At 41.9% G+C, this 25,142-nt stretch overlaps 1 protein-coding gene across 1 annotated transcript in view; it reads right to left on the bottom strand.

The window, feature by feature from the left end:
* thsd7ba (thrombospondin, type I, domain containing 7Ba) overlaps positions 1-25,142 on the bottom strand; it is a 281,240-nt gene that overhangs the window by 128,395 nt on the left and 127,703 nt on the right. Inside the window, exons 8-9 of the mRNA XM_084085439.1 lie at positions 8,764-8,955; positions 1,984-2,239 (exon numbers count right to left, since the gene is read on the bottom strand). Coding sequence (XP_083941565.1) covers positions 1,984-2,239; positions 8,764-8,955 — 448 coding nt within the window. The remainder of the gene's footprint in view (positions 1-1,983; positions 2,240-8,763; positions 8,956-25,142) is intronic.

Raw genomic sequence — 25,142 nt, forward strand, 5'->3', positions numbered from 1 at the left:
TCCTTCCATGTCGGCCGTCCCACCCGTGACCCAAAATTGCATTATAAAACAAAATGCCGGACGCCAGAGGATTAATATCCCTGTATTAATATAGTTGTATGTCGTTGCTGTTGAGACAGAAACCTTGTATCTCCACATCAGGTTGTAAATGGATGCCATTCTTCGTCGCACAAAACTGAAATGTGTAAATCTATCACATCACAAATGGAGCACATCACATCGTGCTGTATGGTGTGAGCTTGTAGATCAACTATGTTCGGTATAAAATAAAAGTGAAAGTGGTTCAGTCGGTCTGCAGGTTTTTAAATACATATTTAACCAATGAAAAGTAATAACTTCCATTGGAACGGAGGATTTTTTTTTCTTTTTCTTTTTGTCTGAAAAGAAAAACTGTTACTATTCAGAATTCAAATTCAAAAACAGCAAAAGTAGCAGATCGACAAGCTCAACACGCGTCGCTTCGCACCACACTTTGAGCTTGCGGATCTGCTACTTTCTTTAGTTTTAAGAATGTTTTTTGGCTTTTTCTGCCTTTATTGATAGTATACAGTAGACCAGGGGTCTTCAACCTTTTCAGGCCAAGGACCCCCTAGCTGAGAGAGAGATAAAGCAGGGACCCCATCTATATTGTATAAAATTGTGTTTCAGATTTTTTTTTTTTTTTTTACTTAGTCTGCCCTTTTTTCCCTCTACACCTATAGCCTCTTTGCCAAAAATAGCAGATCTACAAGCTCTCAACGCCTCGCAGCGCGAGGCGTTGAGAGCTTGTAGATCTGCTATTTTTGGCTAAAGTTCTCCTCAGAAAAGGGGATGTTAGGGTTCAAGTGGTTAAGGTAAAGAAAAGAAATATCACACAAAGATTTGGCGGACCCCCTGTAGTAGCTCTGAGGACCCCCTAGGGGTCTCCCCTGTTGAAGACCCCTGCAGTAGACTGACAGGAAATGGGAAGAGAGAGATAGGTAGTGACACGCAGCAAAGGCCATCGGGATTATAGACATATAAAGGTAGACCAGCTTCCGCCCTCCCTCCCTCGGGAGGTTTCCGCGTGCGTCACAGAAGGGGGACGTTCGGTATAGGCCAATCAGAAGCCTAGCGAACGTCCCCTTCAGTGACGCACGCGAAAACCTCCCGAGGGAGGGAGGGCGGAAGCAATATTGCGATACAGGTCGCTCCAATGAACTGCAGAGGCCAATGAGGTATCTAGGCTTCTATATCTATGGTTGGGAGCATTAGCAGCCTAGTTGCCCCTATGCCAGCCGTCCGGGCCCGGATCTGCTACTTTTGATACTTTTGTGTGACGCTGTAGTATGACTCAAGTAGGGTGAATAAATTCACGAAAAAACACAACAAAAGTTAGAATATGGATATAAGAGGTTTCTGCCCGACAACAACTAAATCACCGTCCAGTATGAATCATAATTGCCTGAGAAGAAGAAGAGGGCAGGCAGTGGTGTAAAGTTACTAAGTAAATTTACTCAAGTACTGTACGTAAGTACAATTTTGAGGTATTTTTACTTTACTTTCCAATTTTCAATACTTTTACTTCTACTCCACTACATCTCAGAGGCAAATATTGTACTTTTACTCCACTGCAATAATTTGAAAACTTTAGTTACTAGTTACTTTGTAGATTTTGATTATTATTACAACACATACATTAGTCCTATATACATTTCGGCCATTTGAAAATAGCTGATCTACAAGCTCACAATGCGTCGCGATGCGACGCATTGTGAGCTTGTAGATCGGCTATTTTCAAAAGATTTTATACATTTCATACATTTGAAAACTTGTGAAATAGGACATTCTGCGTAATGAATACTTTCTACCTTTGGTACTTTAAGTATATTCTTTGAATTCCGGACTTTTACTTGCAGCAGAGTATGCCAACATTGCAGTATTGATACTTTCACTTACTGTAAGTAAAGCATTTGAGTACTTTTTTCCACCACTGGGAGCAGGTCAGCTGGACGTTAACCGTACCTTTTACTGATGACCGCTCCGGTGTTCATCTTCACACAGGTGGCCTTGCGGATCTGAACTCCGCCCACGGCACAGGCGTCGGCCGCCGTGGGCGTGGCGTTCCAGGAGCCGCTGCCGCTTCCGTTCAGATGCACGACGGAGGCGTCCAGGAGGCAGGGGCCCCAGGCCGAGGCCTCCCAGTAGAACACCATGCAGGAGTGGTCGTTGCAGGGCCTCCACTCCTCCAGGGCCGGGGCTGCAGGACACTCCTTCCCTCCTGGACACACACACACACACACATGGGAGTATCAGACACAATGTATGGCTATAGGGCATAGCAGTGGCGGCCATTTTCTGGTTCCACTTCAAAATAGTCAATGCATTTTTCCCATTGACATTTCCAAAAATATTTATATCAATTATTTTAAGCCTAGAATCAAGCCATCCAGGGTCCTGGTGAATCATGACCATAAAACGTTTGATTCTGTGAAAAAAAAAAGTTGAAAACGGCAAAACAAAGGGTATTTATTAAATATAATATCATATAATTAAGTATAAAATAAAAAAAAATGTTTAATGGTCATGATTCACCAGGACCCTGGATGGCTTGATTAGCCTTAAATGAATTTATATAAATATTTTTGGAAATGTCAATGGGAAAAATGCATTGACTATTTTGAAGTGGAACCAGAAAATGGCCGCCACTGCTATGCCCTATATGGCTGCATTATAGAGCAGTGGTACTCAAAGTGAGGTCCTTTATTTCAAACTTTTCCATGTCAAGGACCCCCAAATTTGATATGCATTTGGCCACGGACCGTTTGTGATCCACTTAAGACTTTTGCCAAAGAAGCAACTATACCTGCATCTTTGAAAAGATCACCAGCACTCACTTGGTCCGTTTAGGATCTCTTGTTTATTTATCACACACGGCCCGTTTCTGCCAACGGCCTTCCTCAGCGTGAATCCACGTGAGGATCGGCCGTTGGCCGAAATGTCAAAGATACTGTTTCTGCCAGAACCGTTGCACACTGATGACAATGTTGAACCGTGAACTATTCAACTGACGAGTGCTCGGCTTTCTCTTTTTGAAGTTCTCCAAAAGCCCTTGGGTTTCTAAACGTTTCCTGCAAAACACGTTTTTGTATTCCTTTTTTTTGTTTGTAACTCTTTTTGTGCGCTAATAAATAAAAACCTCAAACTTTGGACAGAATGTAACAGCTCTATTAAATGGCAGCTTGTACAAACAGTGAGGTCCGTTGTCATTCCAGACGTGTGTGTCCCTGTCCACACACACACTGACTTTGATAACAACAGACTTAAGCCTGCAGCCTATTGACTCAGCCTGGAGTTGTTTGTTTGTCTTTCATTCTTTAGTTTTTCTTCCTTGCTTTTTTGCTCCTCTCAAAATGCTATAATAAATGAGCCAGCGGAGTGCCTGGAAATTAATGATGGGAGAATGCCGGCTAATAACGCTGTGGACTTCTGGGAGGTGAATGACAATCTCAAAAATAGTGCAAGATACACATTTTTTGTAAACAACTTTGTTCTATTACAAAATGAAAATGTTTTTTTTTTACTGCTGAGTAAATGCATTTTCAGGATGTCTGCCTCAGTTTAGACGTTTGGGCCAAATGAAAAAGGAGTACCGAATCTCTTTGCCAATCTGCAAGCTTATAATGCATCCTATTGCGAATATTTGAGCGTTTCAGACAGGACCGTGACTCAGGGGAACAGATGCAGTGGTGGAAAAAGTACTCAAATGTTTTACTTTGCTAACTACTTTAGCCCTATTTTATACCAAGGATATATGAAAATAGCAGATCATTTTAGTACTTTTACTTTTGGTAATTTAAGTACATTTTGATAGCAATACTTTTGTACTTTTACTCAAGTACATTTTGAATTCCGTACTTTCACTTGTAACAGAGTATTTCTACATTGGAGTATTGATACTTTTACTTAAGTAAAAACAAATGTAATACTTTTTCCACCACTGCTCGCCCACGTGCATGTACACACACTCACACAGATGCACATTCAGAAACACCACACACACACATATATCGCACAGTATATAAACGCTTGCAGGAACAAACAGAGGTAGATCAAATTACACCCTGTCTCCACACACACACACACACACACACACACACACACACACACACACACACACACACACACACACACACACACACACACACACACACACACACACACACACACACACACACACACACACACACACAAACACACACACACACACACACACACACACGCACGCACGGTCTCTGCCAAGCGGGAGATAACCTGCAACAAACAGCAGTGTGTGGAACCTGGATGTAAGCTGGGGGAGATTCTTTTTTTCAGCTGGCATTACAGATATGCATTTGGTAATTGGCAGCAGCTTACCGTCTAAGCTGAAAACACACCGTGAAACAGCAGAGCTACCGGCCAAGTAAAGGTCTAGCAATACCGATACGGCTGCCCACACTTCAGAAGATTCAGTGGTGGCCAGTAGCTAACTACATTTACTTGAGTACCGCACAAACTGCTATGTTTTTTTTTTAATTTAAGTTCTTTATTTGATTAGTAGTGCTTGTCTTAGTACCCAAAGTCGCTTTACAAAACACATCAAAACTAGAAAAAGTGCTCCTCGGAGCACAGTTCTCCGCCAGGTCAGGTACGTTATTGTGGCCTCCTGGTGGCGCTATAATAGGCCAATGTGAAAAGGGTGTCATTTCTTCTTAGGCTTTTCACGCCAATAAGACACTGCATTCATGATTTGAGGCTTTTGTTCCAAAAATGTGTTTTGCTAAATTAGACCTGCTGGTGGCGCTAAAACAGGCCAATGTGAAAAGGGTGCCATTTCTTCCTCGGCCTAGTGGGAATGTGCGTGTGAAATTTCACGGAAATCGCAAGCTGTGTTCATGATTTGAGGCATTTTGTTCAAAACGGACCAATCCTGCAAACCTTAGCCAATGAGGATGGAATATGGAAAATCAGACAGATCCGTGTTGATCACATGACTATAGAGATACTGTGTACCGATTTGCATGACGTTTGGATAAAGTCTGTAGGAGTAAATGGGTTTTGCACAAATCGGCCTCCTGATGGCTCTATAACAGGGCTATGTGTGAAATATTTGGGCAGAGGTTCTGAATTGGCATCCAGGGAGTGTGTGTGCACAGTTTCGGAGCGAGCGGGCCAACGGAGATTAGCCGCTCGCAGACATACGGACACACAGACGGACACACGGACGGACGGACGGACAGGGGGTAAAACATACTCTCGCCATGCCTTTCGGCCTGGTGGAGACTAATGAGCGACTTTATTAGGAGCGAAAAAAGTTAAAAGGCTAAAACATTAAGCTAAGACTAAAAAGCAGAAAGTGTAGATTTGGTTTGAGTTAGGCAGGGAAAGCAAGTCTGAAAAAAATGGGTTTTGAGGGAGGCTTTGAACACGGCAAGAGTGGGGGCGGCTTTATTTATTTACTTATTTAGTGCACGACTTTCATTCCACTACATTTCAAAGACAAATATTCTACTTTTGACTCCACTCCATTTCTCTTTGCACCGATTTTGAGTTTGTTTTTCTTTAGTTAGTTTATAGTTCTAAATTAGTTAATAGGTCTTAACCACTTTCACCCTGGCATACCTATTTTGGGCATGCTATTATAGGCAAAGATTATTATTTTGTTATGATGATGATACTAATGAAGGCTCTGTTCCATTCAGGTCAAAAATAGTCAGGGCGCTGATATTGTGCATGTTGGCTCACTGGAAACACTAGTGGGTCTAAAATTTGGGTCCATGGACCCTTAAGGGGTTTCCAAATGGTCCCTTACGGCTGTGTAACTCTGAGAGTTTACAAATGGAACCATTTTTGTACACTCTCAGAGTTATGGGGGTCGTGGAAATTGAAAAATCTGCTACACTAAATGGAACAGAGCCTTCATTAGTATCATTGGTAACACCTGTGAAGGAAGTGATAATATGGCTGCTGTGCATAGAGCCTATTGTCACACGACACCGTCTTAACCACTTAAACCCCTGCATCGTTATTGTGGGGAAGGCTTTCACAGAAAATAGCAGACGCTACGAGCCTACGACAGAAAAGACGCTAGTATATAGAGCACTGAGGGACTCCGCTCAACCATATAGGGTTTGATTGGTTAAGACAAAGATAAAAGGGCTTAATGGTTATAAGGAGGGTACAGTATAAAGGGGCATACTTGCACATTCGTTGCTGTTCACTGAATAGGCACTGAGCACATCCCTTAGCTCATCAGATAAAGGTCTCATCATCAAACCTAGAATAATTCTAAATCTGGCTTCATTATGGTCCTATACTCTCTGGAACTCTCTGGTCCTGTACTGTTAGTTAGAGTGTAGTGGTGCTATATTCATATTGTAATGCCTTCTTATCTTGTATTTGGTTTTATATACCGTACATACCTTCCAGTTCATATGCTTCTATTTTATATGTATTTTTTGATGAACATTGAGTCTATGCCTGTCATATGAAATGTGGTTTAAATCAACTTGATTTACAGTTTACAGTTTACAGTTTAGGCATTTAGCAGACGCTCTTAATCCAGAGCGACTTACAGTAAGCAAGAACTCAAGATAATTACATCATAATACATCATAATACACAAACATACAATACATCAAATGCATAAAAATAGTAATCTAACTAGTAAATGTGCTCCTCGGAGCACAGGTCTCCGCCAGGTGAGGTGGTAAAACTGTTCCTGATTAATTGTCTTACCTATTTATATTACATATTATGATGTCACGTGAAGCTTGACCAATGTTAGGTGTTCACAGACGGACGGACACACGGACGGACGGAGGGTAAAACATACTCTCCACCATGCCTTCGGCCTGGCGGAGACAATAATAAAGTAATACATAAGTAAACCAAAAATCTAATAACAAGACCAGGAGACCTGGTTCTGCCAGACCCAGACTTCACATGACGTGTCAGCCTGTGTCTATGCCCATGTATGGACGAAAGGGGGACAGACTTTTATGGCTGGGGCCTAAGGACAAAGTGACCAAAACCACCTGTTTTTTGCCCATGTAAGGAGAAAACAGGTACAAAACATGCCCATGTATGGACGAAAGGGGGACAGATTTTTATGGCTGGGGCCTAAGGACAAAGGGGGCATGCCCATGTATGGAGAAAACAGGTACAAAGCCTCATGTAAGCCAGACCCCCTGCGTCCGGCAATAACTAATACATACGTAAACCAAGAACCTATCATCAGCTTACATTGAAACTATACACACTATAGGATGCCAGGCCAACAATGACCTGGCATCTGTCTGCATAACATGCTGCAAGATCGTCAAGGCTAGGGCCAGTGCTACGGGCTGAGGTGGAGTCTGAAGAGGTGAGTCTTCAGATTACGACAGAAGATTGGGAGTGAGTCTGCAGTTCTAATTGCTATGAGTTCATTCCATAGTTTGGGAGCCAGGAGGGAGAAGAGTCTGGGACGTGTGGAGCTTTGTCCCGGATGTTTTAGCGAAGGTTCTGACAGCTTCGACCAATGAGGACTACAGTACATGGAGGACTCCCGTTACATTCCAGAACATCTATTCCGAAACTTTATTCGTACAATAAAGCAGGTCTACAAGCTCACAACACATCGCGTCGACACTGCCATGCGGCGAAGGATAAGTCAGGCTATATACAGACATCAGTGGTGGAAGAAGTACAAGTACTCAGATAGTTTATGTTGACTTCTTGACTTATAAATAATCACCTGTGGTTTAGTTCAAGTAAGGTATATTAACAACCATGTATCACAGTACGGGAGGCAACTATGTGTGGACAGCAACAGCTAAGCACATACACACAACTGTGTTTACGTTCACGTTAGGGCATTCACGAATAGTGATTTTTAGTATTCGAATTATTCGACCTATAAGTATTCGAATATTCGATTAATCGATTTGATTATAAAAAATAAAATAATAAAAAAATAAAAAAAGTTTTTTTTTTTTTTTTTTTTTCAATGACATTGATGACTGGACTCAAGGAATGCGAGTTGACGTCACACCAGAGCTCACAGCTGCGTGTCTGCTGCAGAAAAGCCACTAAAAAAAAAAAAAAAAAAAAAAAAAAGTTTTTTTATTTTTTTATCGAATAATCGAATAGTGGTTTGATAGTCGAATAGTCGGTTTGATAGTCGAATATTCGAATATTCGATTATTCTGTTAATGCCCTAGTTCATGTCCCAGTGGTCTTGTGGGACTACCGCAGGTGCAACACTCAATAACCAAAACAGTGTAGAGACACAACTGTCTACAGTTTACGTAAGTAAAAGTACCAATACCACAATGTAGAAATACTCTGTTACAAGTAAAAGGCCTGTGTTCAAAATGTTACTTGAGTAAAAGTACCAAAGTATTGGCATCAACATAATACTTAAAGTACCAAAAGTAAAAGTACTAAAATGTTTGAAAAAGGCAGATCTACAAGCTCACAACGTTAGCTATGTATAAAATATGGCTAAAGTGGTTAATGTATGTTTTATAATATAATAATTGTTATCTGCAAAGTAACTAGTAACTTAAGTAGTATAATTGTAGTGGAGTAAAAGTACAATATTTGCCTCTCTGAGATGTTGTGGAGTAGAAGGGAAAAAAAATGGAAATACACCAATAGTACAGTACATGAGTAAATGCACTTAGTTACTTTACACCACTGACAGACATAACCCTATAAGGACATAATGAAAAAATGAAATGAAAAATGACGTAGGCAAAAACAAAGGAAGTTTGGTCTTACCCTTCCCGGGGAGGGCCAGCACGAAGCGCGTGCGGCTCTGCCTGCCCTCTGCGTTCTTGGTGGTACAGCTATGGGAGCAGGAGGACCAGGGGGACCATGAACCCACCACACAGTCTCCAGGACAGGCCACCTCACAGGCCACCACTGCGGGGGGAGGGTCCTCCACACACTGATCAGCGGGCACCTCCTCGTCTGCCGGGGGAGACGCATGAACGCAGAGACAAAGGACAAGAACAGGGAGGTGAAATATCCGACCATGACCCATTAAGACCGGGGACGCATCTGTGTGTCATTTTTAGATTTCTTTGGCTATTCAAAAATAGTAGATATACAAGCTCATAGCGTGGCACCGAGTGCCACGCTAAGAGCTTGCAGATCTGCTATTTTAAAAAAAAATCTTGAACATTTGTGCGAATCTTTGAATATATATTTTTTAAAGCAAACATTTTTAACTCTGTCTTAAACTTCTTTTGAGAACCACTGATATTATAACAACGTTAGTTAGGATTTAGAAGACATTTGTTGAATCCCCAGAAGCAAAGATTTGAGTCAAAATATTCGCTTTAAAAATATATACAGTATATAAGATTTGCAATTTTTTCAAAAATAGCAGCTATACAAGCTCTTAGCACGGCACTCGGTGCCGCGCTAAGAGCTTTTATATCTGCTATTTTTGAATAGCCAAAGAAATCTAAAAATGATGCAGATTCTTTCCCGGTCTAAATGGGTTACGGCAAAATTATACACACACACAACCCTTTTGTTCGACAAAAAATGCCAGCTTTTCAACTGAGAAAAAATATAGAGGACCAAAACGTAACTGTTAGCTTAATCTCATTGTATTCAAGATATCCGATAGATGCCAGATTCAGCTACTATGGCTGCAAACTTCCCATGCAAACTGCTAGCCAAGCCACTCCATCTGATCGACACAGCTGATTTTTCTATCTTGATTAGGTGTGCTGTCATGCTCGTTTGAGCACGGGTAGAGAGCCTATTTCGACCAATCAAATTGCTTCGTCGGAACTACCTGTTGTATCATGAGCTTTAGATTCACCTGCCAAACTCCTCCAGTGCATTAATATCATACTGTAAGTGGGCACAGTGAGTCAATAGGCGGTGAGAGAAGTTGACATGATAAGTAGTTTATGTTTTTAGGTCATTCTGTAAAGATCTTTTGCAGCATCACATAACTCCTTCCTAAGCCCAATAATAGAATGACTGTGGAAGATTTCCAATCAGTCTCATCTTATTCATATATGCAGTGGCACAATATTTGAGGGGAGAAGCCTATTTCTGGGAAGTTTTTTTGTTTGTTTTTCTTCAGAAAACATCTCTAATCCTCCGCTGAATGATTATTCACAACTAATCTAGACGCCCCCTTCCTTAGCTGGAAAGCACTCTGTCATTTACAATTAGGCCTTCATTTTATCGAATGAATATTAAGGCTGTCCCGTTGGTATTGTCAGACAGTTTTAGATGAGGAGGGAGCTCTCCCATCCCCTCTATGATGAGCTAGCAAAGTTCAGCCACATACAGTATACTCATTCCTCCTCAGCAAACCACAAAGCATATTGGTCCGTGGTGGACAGTAACTAAGTACATGTACTTGAGTATTGTACCTAAAGCAGCACTATGTAACTTTTTTTTCTACCAATCTGTATGGTAGAGTATGTTAATACAATATAACTCAAACAATTGGGATGGTTGTATTTGGTCTCCCTCTTCTATTGAGACATTTAGATCTGGCACAAATTTTGACCTGATGGTCAAGATTCAATTCATCGCCTGAGCTAGCAGACCGGCTCTATTAGCTCAATGGTACTTGCGCAGGAAACCGGGTTCAAATCCGGAAGAAAGTTACAAAAAGTGCAGCTTTAAGTATTCATGTGGTACATTTTTGGAGTTTTCTTTTCTTTTCTTTTTTTGCAAGCTCATGACTTTCACTCTGCTTTTATTTGCAGATTTTCATTCACAGTTACAGTGCATTATGTATCATTATCAAGCATCATATTCCAGTCCATTCATAACATTTTGTTAATGGTGTCGTCTTGGGTTCTGAATTCAGCCCATTTCTCCCAGTTTTCGAGGAATAGACTCTCTTGCGATCTCAAGTTGTGAGTTATTTTCTCCATTACAAATATATCTCCTCCACAATGCTCAGCCACACTGCTCATGAATTGGACGCTCTGCTTTGTACCGTGGCCTTGTAATTGCTTTTTTACTAGCTGCCAATAATACTCTAACTAGGTGCATATCTTCTTCTTTGTGTGACCTTGATTTTGGATCAAGATGGCAAAGAGAAACGTATCTAATGACTATGAAAGAGAGAAGAGCAAACTCTCCCCAGGTGACTGAGAGAGTGTCAATGCGGGACGTGATCGGACTGTGTCAGCAAGAACACTCACATCGACAGCTGCCCGGAGAGGGCTGTTATAGTAGTGTTGCAGTGCATTACAAAGACAAATGCTTTATCCCGTTAAAACCGGGAAGGCATCATGTGTAATTTTTTTTATCAAAAAATAGTAGATCTGAAAGCTCGTAGCGCGGCACTCGGTGAGCTTGTAGATCTGCTATTTTTGAGGAAAATCGTGAAAACTTTAAATGTAATATATTTTTTTCTAATCGACTCAAATCTTTGCTTCTGGGGGGCCCTGGAACAACATATTTTGAGATGGGGGTCCACGGCCAAATACATATCATTTTGGGGGTCCTTGATATGAAAAGGTTAGGTTAACTGGTAGGATTTAGAAGACATACGTAGAATCCCCCAGAAGCAAAGATTTGAGTTACAAATGTTCACTTGAAAGAATATATATCCAAAGATTTGCACAAGTTTTCACGATTTCCCCCAAAAATTGCAGATCTACAAACTCATTCAAACTCACCGCGCTATGAGCTTATAGATCTCCTATTTTTGAACAGCCAAAAGTATAAGACAATGGTTAAAGTGGTTAAAAATCTAAAGTGACAGATGCTTTCCCGGTCGTAATGGGTTATCTGAGAGTTCAGCGGTGCACAGACCATAAGCACAGGTCTACAGAGATGTGGGGGAAAAAGTGTTATGGTCAGATGAGTCATCCTTCACCATATCGATCTGATTCAGGTAGCCAGGCCACAATGGTGGTGCTCCTTGATCTCTCAGCTGCCTTTGACACTGTCGATCAGCGGTTCCCAAACCTTTTCTGGATCAGGGGCCCCTTGAAAAACACTCGAAAGTGTGTTGAACGTCTTTATTGATTGAATTAATTGTATTTCAGTGTTTGCGTCGCTGTGTTTATGGGCACTTCAACACACTTCATGGGCATTCAAAGAACTCATTCCCTTTAGTTCTGTGCAGCAGCCAAGTGAGGTTTGTTTGTATTTTCTTTGAGCATTTGTTACATTTTATTTATTGTTCAACATTTCTATGTTCTATGTTTCTGTATGTTTATTCTGAAGGTTTTGTGTTTATGCTTTATTTTTGCTACCAGTTTGACATTGGATTATGTGTGCCAGTAAGAGAGCATAATAAATACACCAGTGAGAAAGAACTACTGACTATTTTTTGGCTCATTTTTTTGATAAGTTATTGTCAACACAATCTTGTGTTTGCTTTGCAAATCATTTGGGAGCCCACTAGCACTGTCCTCACAGCCCACAGGTTGGGAATCACTGCTGTAGATCAATGGTTTTCAACCTTTTTCGTGTCAAGGACCCCCAAATTGACACATATTAGCCCAGGGACCCCCATTTGAAAAGATATGCCAGGGACTCAACCATTTTGATTTCTTGGGGGTCCCAATCTACACTCTAGTATCATCAGCAGTGTTCATTTAACTCTGAGAGTGTACAAATGGAACCAAATGGACCCTATTTGTACACTCTCAGAGTTACAGACATACAAGGGTCAATTTGGTTCCTAACTATTAATGTGTCTGGGGACCCCCTGGAACCCCCTCAAGGACCACTGGTGGTCCCCGGACCACTGGTTGAGAACCACTGCTGTAGATCATATGGATTCTCCTGTCATGGCTTGAATATCACGTTGGTTATTACAGTCCCGCCTGGTTTCAGTCTTACCTGTCCAACAGGGGTTTATCAATCGAATTAGGAGATTTACATACATGTAGTAAGATACCTGCTACTACTACAGATGGCATCTGTATGTATACTTTGGTCATTTGACCTGTTTGTATCCTGTGTTATTTCCTTCGTCTCCGGCTCTACCCATACCTCTATCCTCTCTCTTCTCACAAAAAAAACTACAAATGATGGAGCACACTCGAAAAAAAGAATTCCACCCACTTCTTTACACCTGTGACATGACAATAAAGATAAAAGATTCTGATTCTGATTCTCGCCACATCCATCTTTCTACTTTATATGCTGCAGCTAGGGTCAATTTTCTTCAACCACAATATCTCTTTTCACCGTTATGCCAATGATATCCAGATCAATTACCTCTCAGTTAATTCTAATTACTAATTTCAGCCGCTACTTGACTGCTTAAAAGATGTACAAAAGCTGAAAGGACACTGGTTTTCTAAACCTCAATGAAAGCAAAACTGAAATAATAATCTTTGGCCATGATACTGTCTCACCCTCTGATACTCTGGGCACTCTTAACTCCAACATCCGTTCATCTGTCAAAAAACCTTGGTGTAATGTTGGACGGCGCCTTACATCAGCTCTGTCGTTGAGACCAGCTTTTTCCAAATAAGACTACTCGCCAAGGTTAAGGCCTATGTCCCCCCGCAACAACTCGAGATGGCAATCCACGCTTTTATCTCGTCCAGACTCGATTACTGTAACTCTTTGTACACTGGCATTGAGCAGTCGTTATTCAAAGGTGCCTGCGGCTTGTTTGAAGCGCAGCTGCTCGCCTCTGCATTGGCAGCACTAAAAACGTGACCGCATCGCTCCTGCCTTGGCCTCGCTTCATTGGCTCCCCGTCAATTTCAGAATTGACTTTAAGGTTCTGTTATTTGTTTTTTAAATCTCTGAAAGGGTTGGCGCCTCGGTATCTCTACGAACACCTGCACCCTTACACCCAAAGTAACTGGTGGAAAGTAACTAAGTACATTTACTTAAGTACTGTACTTAAGTACAATTTTTGAGGTATTTGTACTTTACTTGAGTATTTCCAATTTCCGCCCCAGTCCATCAAGGTTGTTCAATGTTCCCTGGCTTAAATCTTATTTATGTGTGCTTCATTTTATGTTATGTAATATGTATGTTATGTGCGTATGCGGGTGCATGTGTACAGTATGTATTGGCTATGTTGATGCTTTGTTTTTATCTTATACAACACTTGGTCAACCATGGTTGTTTTAAATGTGTTCTATAGATAAAGTTTGATTTTATTTATTCATCTGACGGTTTATTTATGCTGATTATGCTGTTATTATCATCATATTTTAAACACAATACTTAATATCCTTTCTTTTCTCTCAGAAATTCATATAGAAATGCTGTAACTCAAATATGAAGGCCTAAAGGTCAGAGGAATGTGTTAGAGGCTGAAAGGTTCCTAGATGTAGATCGATTCCTTTGTTCAGGCTTAAAGGTAAATGGCCTGTACTCACCTCTCCCTCAACACCCACCATTGAAGTGCCCTTGAGCAAGGCAATGAATAGCCAAGTGCTCTCAGTGCTCAGCAGTGGTGGAAACAGTACTCAAATGTTTTACTTCAGTAAAAGTATCAATACTGCAATGTAGAAATACTCTGTTATGTGTACAAGTCTGGAATTCAAAATTGACAAAAGGAAAAGTACAAAAGTATTGGAATCAAAATGTACTTAAAGTACCAAAGAATGTCCCATTTCACATGTTTTCAAATGTATAAAATGTATACAAATCTTTGGATAATAGCAGATCTACAAGCTCACAATCCGTCGCATTCTGAGCTTGTAGATCGGCTATTTTCAAATGGCCGAAATGTATATAGGGCTGAAGTGGTTAATGTATGTTTTGTAATAATAATCAAAATCTAGAAAGTAACTAGAAACTAAAGTTTTCAAATAATTGTAGTGGAGTAAAAGTATAATGTTTGCCTCTGAGATGTAGTGGAGTAAAAGTAAGAGTAAGAGTGGAGTAAGTAAAAATTGGAAATACTCAAGTAAAGTAAAAAAAAATACTTCAAAATTGTATTGAGTAAATGTACTTAGTTACTTTACACCACTGATGGGCAATACAACAGGAGGGGTGTACTGGGCAGCTCCCATGTGTGAATGTGTGAAACCGTGTTAGTGTGAAGCAGGGCATTGGTGAAAAAGAGCATTAGTACCCCAGTGAACCTACCCTGGAAAATAATCAGATACAAAAGAAAGACAATAAGATAACACATTTGAATGAAGAGTAAAAAAACAGAGCTATCCAAACATAATCTCTGCCTCGCGGCCTTTCAGCCTGCAGAGATAATGAAGTCAGCATGATGCTCAGAGTCACAGTAACCGAGTGTCATTTTACCCTTCACAGAGTCGTGGATCAATTTGCAGACACAGGGATGTCACTCTGTTGCCAACACGACGCCCAGCATACCGAAAATATTTTCCAAATGTACAATCATGCACAAAGCAGTATATCATTAACTGGGCGGACCCCTCTATAAAAGACACTGTAACAATATAACAAAATCCCCAGGACAGACAGTGTCATCGCTTATTTTTTTTCTTCTCCTAAGTGAGTCTCCCTAACGCCAAAATGGTGGTGGGAGGGGTGTGTGTGCGAAGGAGGTATTACCTCGTCAGACAAACATGATAGGGACTCCCTCTGGGTCTTTTGGAACCCGCCACCCACAACGTTTTTAAAGTGGGCAGAGCACTCCAGCCATGAAAGCCGCTAGCATGAATACAGCGGGAGTAATTGTCCAGGCAGATCGTGCTGGGAAAAAAACACCAGGGGCCAGCCGGCAATATGGCAAGCGGCCTTCCGTTCATGAGTGGCGAAACGAATGGCGGGCATATAAAAGGTGCAGGGCCCTCTAGCTTGAAGTTAACAACACACAGAGAAGCCAGTAAAAGTCTGTTAATCTAACTCTGAGGGCCAGATATGCTATGCCATTTGGATACCGTTATGCACCTAGAAACATGCGTGTCATTTATCAAACAGACGCACCGGCCGAGAAACGCAGTTTGCTTGTCATTTTAACTAGAATCTTTTTTTTTCTTAAATCAGAACCAGTGTGAAGTGAGTGGTGCCTTTGATGAGTTCATTATGCGCATGTTTTGCACTCCTGTTTGTGTTTAATTAGTGTAACTGGTTGCATCTTTCTGTTGCAATCAGCTGCAGCTGTTGAGGCCAGACACAAACATGTTGAGGCCGTCCGCAAACATACGGACGGACAGACGCACACACACGGTCAAATGTAGGAGTGGTTGGCACCACTTAAAAATAGCCAATTTACAAGCTCCCAACGTGTCGCAGACTGTGCAATGCCTTGTGAGCTTCTAGATCGGTTGTTTTCAAAAGATTTCCGGTACTGTATAGAATTTCTTATTTTCATTATATAGGGGACATAAAGTTCAGATTCTGTACTACTGTACGGATCAGTGACATGGAGGAGAACCAAGACCGCAACGATGAAAGCACAAACGTTCATCAAACAGAGCCTGAGGAGCATCTTGAGCAGACACCATCAGCAGGAAAGATCTCTGGCAGAGTAGAACGTGCCGTCTACCACCCGTGGAAGAGGCCAGATCAAGAGGAGGATGGGGTGATAAAGCCCAGTACCACCATCACCAGGCAAGCCCTTATATCAGGGGTTCCCCAAAGACCTAAAAGCTGAAAGCTTGTACAGAGTTTGTTAGTTTTTACATATCTGAATATGTTAAAAAGTAAATGTCTTTTGGGGGAAAAAAAATATACATTTGTAGGAAAGGTTGGGAGTGGGGGGATTTACTTGCGACCAAAAAAAAAGCGTGTGGGCCATATGTTTGGGAAACACTGACTTGGATGGAACCCCCCCAAGGCATAAAGAGAGAGGAGAAGGCCCAAGAACTGCTGCCCGCCAAGCAGAGCAGACTGACATGGAAACAGCTGGACAGGAAGGCCCAGGAGGAGAGAGGACTCTGGTGGACTGTGGCCAACGGCCTATGCTCCTTGAAATGAAGCCATAGGCAGAAGTAAGTAAGAGAGGTTTGAGTAAAGGAGGCTAGGTGCAAATAACATGAGCATAATTGATACAGTCTGTTTACACCAGTGGCTCTCAAAGTGGGGTCCAGCAAAATTAGGGGGGGGGGGGGGGGGGGGGGGGGGTAAAGTAGGTGCCAATGAAGACAGGCAGGCTATATTAAGGAGGTAGGATGGAGTGGCCAGTTTCAACCCGGGCTCCCCTAGAGTTAGCGCCTAAAGTGTCCTTGGGCAAGGCACTGAACCCCTAATTGCCCCCGATGAGTAGGTTGGTGCCTTGCATGGTTTCCTCCGGCCGTCGGTGCGTGAATGGATGAATGTAATGCACATTGTAAAGCACCTTGGATAAAGGCGCTTTATTTACATTTCTTACCATATAAATGCACCATTTACCAGATGACAGTAAATGCAGCAAAGGGTCACAGATTGGCCACTAACCTGACCTCACACTAATCGAACATTTTGTCGGACTATTGAGACAAATTGGAGGGCATATATCACATACTGTACACTGAATGCCGCAACATCATGATACCTGAACGGTGGGAAAAAATGATGTCTTATCAACTGAATATGGTTCACAAATGCATTAACCCATCAAAACCGGGAACGCCTCTATGTAATCACTTAAACCATTATTTCATACTTTGGCTATTCAAAAATAGAAGATCTACAAGCTAATAGCATGGCACCGAGTGCTGTGCTATGAGCTTGTAGAAGTTTTTTGAAATTCTTTGACATTTTTTGAAAAAAAGAAACTGTTAGGATTCAGAAGGCATTTGTAGAATTCCCAGAAGCAAAGATTTGAGTTAAAAAAGTCGCTTTAAAAAAACATATTCAAAGATTTGCACTCATTTTCACGATTTTTCCCAAAAAATAGCAGATCTCTCGCTATGAGCTTGTAGATCTGCTATTTTTGAATTGCCAAAGACATCTAAAATGACACAGATGCGTTCCCGGGTTTAATGGGTTAATGCGGCTAGGATGTGTCACAGTTATAAGTACAGATGGTTGCATTTGCTATAAAATGCAATAGCAAATGATTTGCGGCGCTGACCTGACGATTATTTACTGATGTAATAAAGTCTGGAAGATATTGTGCGAGCGTGATAAGAGATGATTCACATAGTCCATATATATAGTATGTTACGTGGGCAAATAGGCCACTTGAGCAAAGATGGCTGCTGAATGGGAACCGTTTGGATACTTTGCATAATTGTTTTGAACTGAAAGTCACATCTGCGTGGGACTTAATTTTCTCTGCTCGGCGCGTCTCCCACCTAAGCTGGAGAAAAGCCATAATTGCGACATTTTCAGATGACCACGTTTTATGGGAAACAGGCAGACAATGAATCGGTTTGTGTGTAGTATAATGCGAGAATCCAGCTCTCTGACCCACATACAGAGAGAGAGTAACATTACTGAGTAGCGTCGCCATCTCATCATCATTGCAGTGCAAATGTGGTAGCGTGACTTATTGTTCGCTTGTGTAAGTGCTAAAATTAACAATGAGACACGTCCATGGTCCCATCCTTGCTTAAAACGTGTAAATGGGAACGGCAAGCAAAGAACTGTAAACTTCAGGGTAATGAGCATATTATAAAATGTACTGCTTTTGGAAAGTTGAAACCACCCACACACGTTTTATGCCTTTGTCTTACAGTTAGTGTGGTACTAATCTCTATGTGACTTTCAGACAAAACAAAACGAAAACATAATGTTGCTGTAAATACTGTGAGAATTCAAGCTTGTCTGGCTCTGTCACTACAAACAATAACATAAAAGAGAATGTATGCAACACTAATTGCTGGCAGACTTTAAATAATTAACACCTCGAACATCAAACATTTTGTGGGCATGTCAATATCATGTAAACATTTGCAAAAGTAGCCTAGAGCCTAATATCTACAACATAGAGTTAAACATAATAGAGAGGGCACCGGAAATCCCCACCCATCCACTTGCATTGAGTTGCTCACCCAGCGCATACGCCCTTTTCACCCCTTCTTCCGGGTTGGGAAACGTGACGGGCAGGGCCTATTTGGGGCATAGAGTTAAAAAAAATAATAGAGAGGACACCAGAAATCCCCTCCCATCCACTTGCATTGAGTTGCTCAACCAGAGCATGAGGCGAAATCACCCCTTGTACTGGGTTGGAAAATGTGATGGGCGAGGCCTATTTGGGGCCACTGTGACACGTTTTGCGTCACAGAGGTGACGCGTTTTGCGTCACAGAGGTTTTACGTCACAGAGGTGACGCGTTTTACGTCACAGAGGTGCGCAGCCCCTTGCGCAAGCTTGTGAGTTGAGGCCATTGGTCGAAACCGTTTTCGCTCATTCGCGTACAGTGTGGCCCCAGCCGTTTTAAGCTGCAGTACATTTGAATGGCCAGCGTGTCCAATGCGCTTCAATGCAACCACTGGGTTCTGGGAGCTTGATTTGGGGCCTATGTGATGCGTTTCGCGTCACTCTGCGTGTCGTCTCGCATGCGCAGCAGTGTCACCTCTGTGCGCAAGCCCGCGCGCAAGCTTGTGAGTCGAGCCAATTGGTCGAAACCGTTTTCACTCGTTCATGTGTCTGGGCCCAGCCTTAATAAGCTGTAGTACCTATAATTGGCCAACATGTCTTGCTTCACTGTTCCCTCTCGGTTGCGGGGGCTTGATCTACGAGCTCACAGCACGTCATGATGCGACACGTGAGCTTGTAGATCAGCTATTTTCGCTATTGAACAACAAAGTACAGTAAGTACGGCTTAACTATTTTGCAGTGTTGCAGACATTCTCCTATGTTTTACTGTTGGTACTGTACATGTCTTAACTAAAAAAGACTGGATGTGCACAATTTTCTCTTTTCCTTCCCCACAGCAGCCAACTTGGGCGTCAACAGCCATGTGCCCAAACCAAGTGTCCTTGAGCAAGGTACTGAATCCCTAGACGCTGCGTCGCTGGAAAGATTCTTGAAAAAACAGAGTTTCCATTTAAATGCAGGAGCACATAGCTGTGTGTTTAAACCCTTATGTGGTCGAACACTTGAATCAAGGCCATTCAGATATCCACATAATCCTATAGGCTTAAACACACTTCTGGTTGTGTTCGCTAACGAGGATATTAACGATATGCCCTTCCATGAATCTCCTCACAATGCTCGGAATAATCAACACCCTCACAAACCCAACTGTGTCTGTGTGAGAAGAACGGGACACAGATCTGAGACTGTGCCATCTGCTGTTTTCCAGCTCGTACGGGGACGGGTTTTTAAAGGAGGCATACGCCGCATAAAACAAAATGAGTCATGGGTCATGACTTTTGATCCTGCCACACACTGGAATTCTCACTCTTCCCTGCCCCTTAATATGTCTTTGTCACACTGATGGCACAGATAATTACGACCTCATTATCGCACATTGAACACTGAACATCAATACAGCCGCGAGAACAATAGACGCTAGCTCTTTTCTTGACCGAGAAGGCTATAGGAGCATTGATCAAAGAGAGACAGAGAGACACATGCAGCTATTAGCATGGGCCTTGCTACCCGGCTAGGAAGGTCATACACAGTGCTGCCATGTCCGCTTATTATAAGGGACTTGGGTCTTGGTTTCCTGTAAAGTTTGTAAATATTGGTAGTTGCGGGTCGCGGTTTCTTGGGCTTCTTTCCAAAGTGTAGCTGCTTATTTGGGCTTGCTTCCTAATGTAGTTTTAAACCAGTGGTTCTTTAACATTTTCATGTCAAGGACTGCCTAAATTAATACGTATTTGTCTGCGGACCCCCTTATATGAAAATATTTTGTGCCAGGTACACCCATACAAGATGCGTTGTTTCAAAAACATTCCACATTTTTTACATTGTTGTAATTTTTTGGAGGGAAAATAGCCGATGCTCATGTGGCCTATTGGTCGCTTCTTTTGGGCTTGTTTTCATACACCTGGTTGCTTGTTTCGCTCGCCAAACCTGGCAACACTGGTGTCCACCGAGGCGGGTATGAAAAGCCAAGGCGCTGGCCTAAAAAAACGCTTCCACACGCCCGAGTTGAAAATATTTCAGCTGTCATCAGCAAGCACACGCAAACTCAGCACCTCGTCACGCTGCTTAGCTGGGGTTTAAAACAATGCTGCGCTCCCATTGTTAAACAATGCAAAACATACTCAGGAAAAAAACGTGGACACAGCCCCTTAGGCACATCTAACAATGCCTGTCACCGGTGCCTTCCATCGCAGCCTCCATGCAATAGAGCCTTGTTGTCGAGCAGAAAACTCTTATCTCCAAATTCTAACGTTTTGTGTTTTCTCGTAAATTAACGCTGTACTTGATTCTCATAAATTAACGCTGTACTTGATTCTCGCTGTACTTGATTCTAGTAAATTAACGCTGTACTTGATCATACTACAGCGTCACACAAAAGCATCACACAAAAGCATCAAAAGTAGACACGTTTTGAGCTTGTAGATCTGCTACTTTTGCTCCTAGTGAATTTGAATCCTGAAAAGTAACAGTTTTGGACATATGAGGTTCCCACCCGACAGAGACGATAGCATATCTATTTAATTGTGATCTCAGGTTATCTGGGGACGATTATACATCAGTGGTTCTCAAAGTGGGGGTCCGGGGAGGGTTCCAGGTGGGCCCCCAGCACAATTACTTAATATAGCATCAAAATAAATTGAAATAATTAAACGTTGTTTATTATGGGGGTCCCTGGCACACACCTTCTTCAGATGGGGGTCAGCGACCAAAAGCAGAATCCATTTAGGGGTCTTTGACGTGAAAATGTTTGACAACCAACCACTGATTTACATCCATGCTAATGCTAGTCAAACATTTAGATCTAGTACTGCACTAGGGGCAGATTATTCGAATAAACAACTTCATGTTGTTGTTGAAACAAATTACATTTCTTGGGTGATATCTGAAGAGCTGATTCGCTTCATTGTTGTTCACACCTCACAAACACCAGATGAATAGTAAGTATGCAGTAAGTCTAAACGATATGTAGATAGATAGAGTATAACAGATCCAAAAACCTGGTCGTCACAGTATGGGTGAAAATGACAAAATATTACGCATAAAGAGAGATTCCAAGGTATGGAAACATAACGTATAAATATTGAAGAGGATTAAGTGTGAATTAAGTGGAGTTGATAATTGGCTGATTGAGAGTGAAAGAGCTAAGCTCTATCTCTCTCTGTGTGTGTGTGTGTGTGTGTGTGTGTGTGTGTGTGTGTGTGTGTGTGTGTGTGTGTGTGTGTGTGTGTGTGTGAGTGTGAGAGAGAGAGCACACATACGTGTGTGTGTGTGTGTGTGTGTGTGTGTGGGGGGGAGCTCTGTAAATAGATAGCTGCCCTGGGGGTCCTTCTGCATTATTAATACATGGATCTGTCGCTGAGCTCCAGCTCAGATATAATACCAGTGCTTGCTGCATGCCATTCCAACTTGATTTCTGTTTCCAGACACCCACACACCATTTAAGCCTCTTCGCTGTTATTACGGTATATGGACGACGGGCAAATTGAAAGTTCTCATCTTTGCCTAAAAAGTGAACGATTACATCCATCCACTTAATCATCGCATTCATCCACAGGCAACATTACTAACAAGGGTCTGGCAAATCGGACAACACGAGGAACTGGCCAACATCCATTCATTACAGCATGCTTTCAACCAGTTATGCTGCGTTCATACTGGCAGCGTCAAAAGATACGAAACTACAAAGCAACGCAGCACACTGTATCTGTCACAAGTCACTGTTTCACACAACATTAAAGGGATAGTTCACCCCCGGAATCACTTTTATTCCATCGATTACTCACCCCATCGAGCCTTGAATTCATGGAGATTTTTTTGTCTCCAGTAAGAAACTCAATTGAGACTCTTTGAATCTCCTACTGGAAACTCTGCCGGTCAACAAATTATTGGCTTAGGAATGCGACAAAAACAAAAACAATCTCCATGAATTCAAGGCTTCATAGGGTGTGCCATTGATAGAAAATAAGTCATTTTTGGGGTGAACTATCCCTTTAAGCTTGCGTCCGACGAACTAGAAAAATACAAAGGAAAATATAAAGGCTTGCGGTAAAAAGAACAGGCTGATGGAAATGGGTGGGACAATGTCGGGTCTCTACTCAGTGTCTTGAGACAGCTTGTTGTGCTTTGGCACATTAACCAAATTGAATTGAATTGAAACAATTAATTTCCCCCCATTACAGGCAGGAATTGTGTGGAGAGACAAGTGAGTGGAAATAGTAATAAACAACACAACACTTGCTTCCTTTTGTAGCTTTGCAGCCGCCAGTGTGAAGTTGACGCCAGCTACAAGTGTCGGACGTCAGTTTGTATCATAGTGTCGCTGGCTTCCATTGACAGTGTACCATTCGCTGGCTTCCATTGAAAGTGTACCATTCACTAGCTTTCATTGAAAGTGTACCATTCGCTGGCTTTCATTGAAAGTGTACCATTCGCTGGCTTTCATTGAAAGTGAATTGTAGCCAGTAGCTTTGTAGCTGCAAGTGTGAACACATGCAGCATCAACATACATTCCACAAAGGCAGGGACGTGCACAGATACTCTAGGTGGTGCTAGAGCACCTGCCCTTTGCCCTCTTGACCAGAAGTGCCCTTTTTTTTCAGTTTACAGCAGAGGTCTTCAACAGGGGGTCCGGGACCCCTAGGGGGTCCTCAGAGTTACTACAGGGGGTCCGCCAAATCTTTATGTGATATGATTTTTCTTTTTACCATAACCACTCGAAACCTAGCATCCCTTTTCTGAGGAGAACTTTAGCCAAAAATAGCAGATCTACAAGCCCACAACGCCTCGCGCTGCGAGGCGTTGTGGGCTTGTAGATCGGCTATTTTTGGCAAAGAGGTATAGGTGTGGAGGGAAAAAAGAGCAGATCAAATAAACCAAAAAAATATATAATTTACTTGAGCACCTGCCCCTCAAAATGTCTGTGCACGCCACTGCACAAAGGCACAGAACCAGTTCTGGTGGATCAGTGGACTCTATTGCCTGTCCGTGTTCATTGCGTTATCTAATAGATAACAGACTGTCTTGACCATTTAAACCCTATAGACTTCCCCCAGGGGTCTGAACTACTGTCTTTGATCCCGCGGGGGAAATTCAGGCGCTTCCCCCGCGGGATCAATAAAGGTCTTATGTTATCTTATCTTACTACGCCCCATCCTTTGCTTCCTCTAGACCAAAAGTATTCGCCGAAAATAGCTCACAACGGGCTGGTGAGATTTAGAATGTAAATTCCCGTACATTTATGTTTTTTATGACTGGGGAAATGCATCTCCCATAGATTCACGGTCATCCCCCTTTTCATGCAGTGGAGGCGTTCGGAGCTTGTGGATCTGCTATTTTCGCCAAATGTGCACCCCAGAATAGAGATGCTACTGTAGGGTTCATGTGGTTAAATAAAACCTTTTAATAAAATAATATGGACTTAAGGAGTGGGGAGTTTTTTTTTTTCATTTTTATAATCACAGAGAATTTAAAGCCGGCGTACATCAATGTGACACATAAATTCTGTATCTGACAAGATGAGAAACCGCACTCACTCACAAGATGTACATGGAGTGATGGCAGACATAAAATATTGCTCTTCGTCGCTGTCAGACAGAAACCTTGTATCTCCATACAGTAGTTCAGCTTTAAAAAAAGATATATAAATGAACCCATTAAAACCGTGAAAGCAGAAGTCATTTTAGATTTTAGCATTGGCTATTCTTGAAAAATCTTGAAAGTGTTTGAATTAATCATTTTAATCTTAACACAAATCTTCTCTTCTGGGGGTCGCTGGCACAAAACATTATCAGATGGGGGTCCGAGGCCAAATATATATCAATTTGGGGGACCTTGGCACAAACAAGCTTGAGAACTACTGACTTAGAATGCATTTGTAGAATCAGCCTCAGGTCTTAATGGGTTAATGCCCCACTTTGTCGTACATGAGTGTCGTGGAAAAGTAGTGGTAATAGCAGACCTGCAAGCTTGTAGCTTGAGCTTTCAGGTCTACAATTTTTGCTTCTATTAAACGATTTTGAAAGGGAAAGTGAGAGTGGATAAGTATGTGTGGATTGAAGAAAATACATTCTTGATTAAGTAACGCTTGTGGACATACAAGGTTTTCACCTGACAGTGATATGTATTACTTTCTGCCAAGGTGCTGCTGATGTACTGTGAGGTTCAAGAGCAATAACCAGTATATTGCATACTTCTATTTTTGCTAAGAATTTGAATTGATAGCCAATTACTATACATGAATAAAT

The sequence above is a fragment of the Gymnoscopelus microlampas genome (assembly GCF_963454915.1).
Source record: "Gymnoscopelus microlampas genome assembly, chromosome: 17".
NCBI classification, from domain to species: Eukaryota; Metazoa; Chordata; class Actinopteri; order Myctophiformes; family Myctophidae; genus Gymnoscopelus; species Gymnoscopelus microlampas.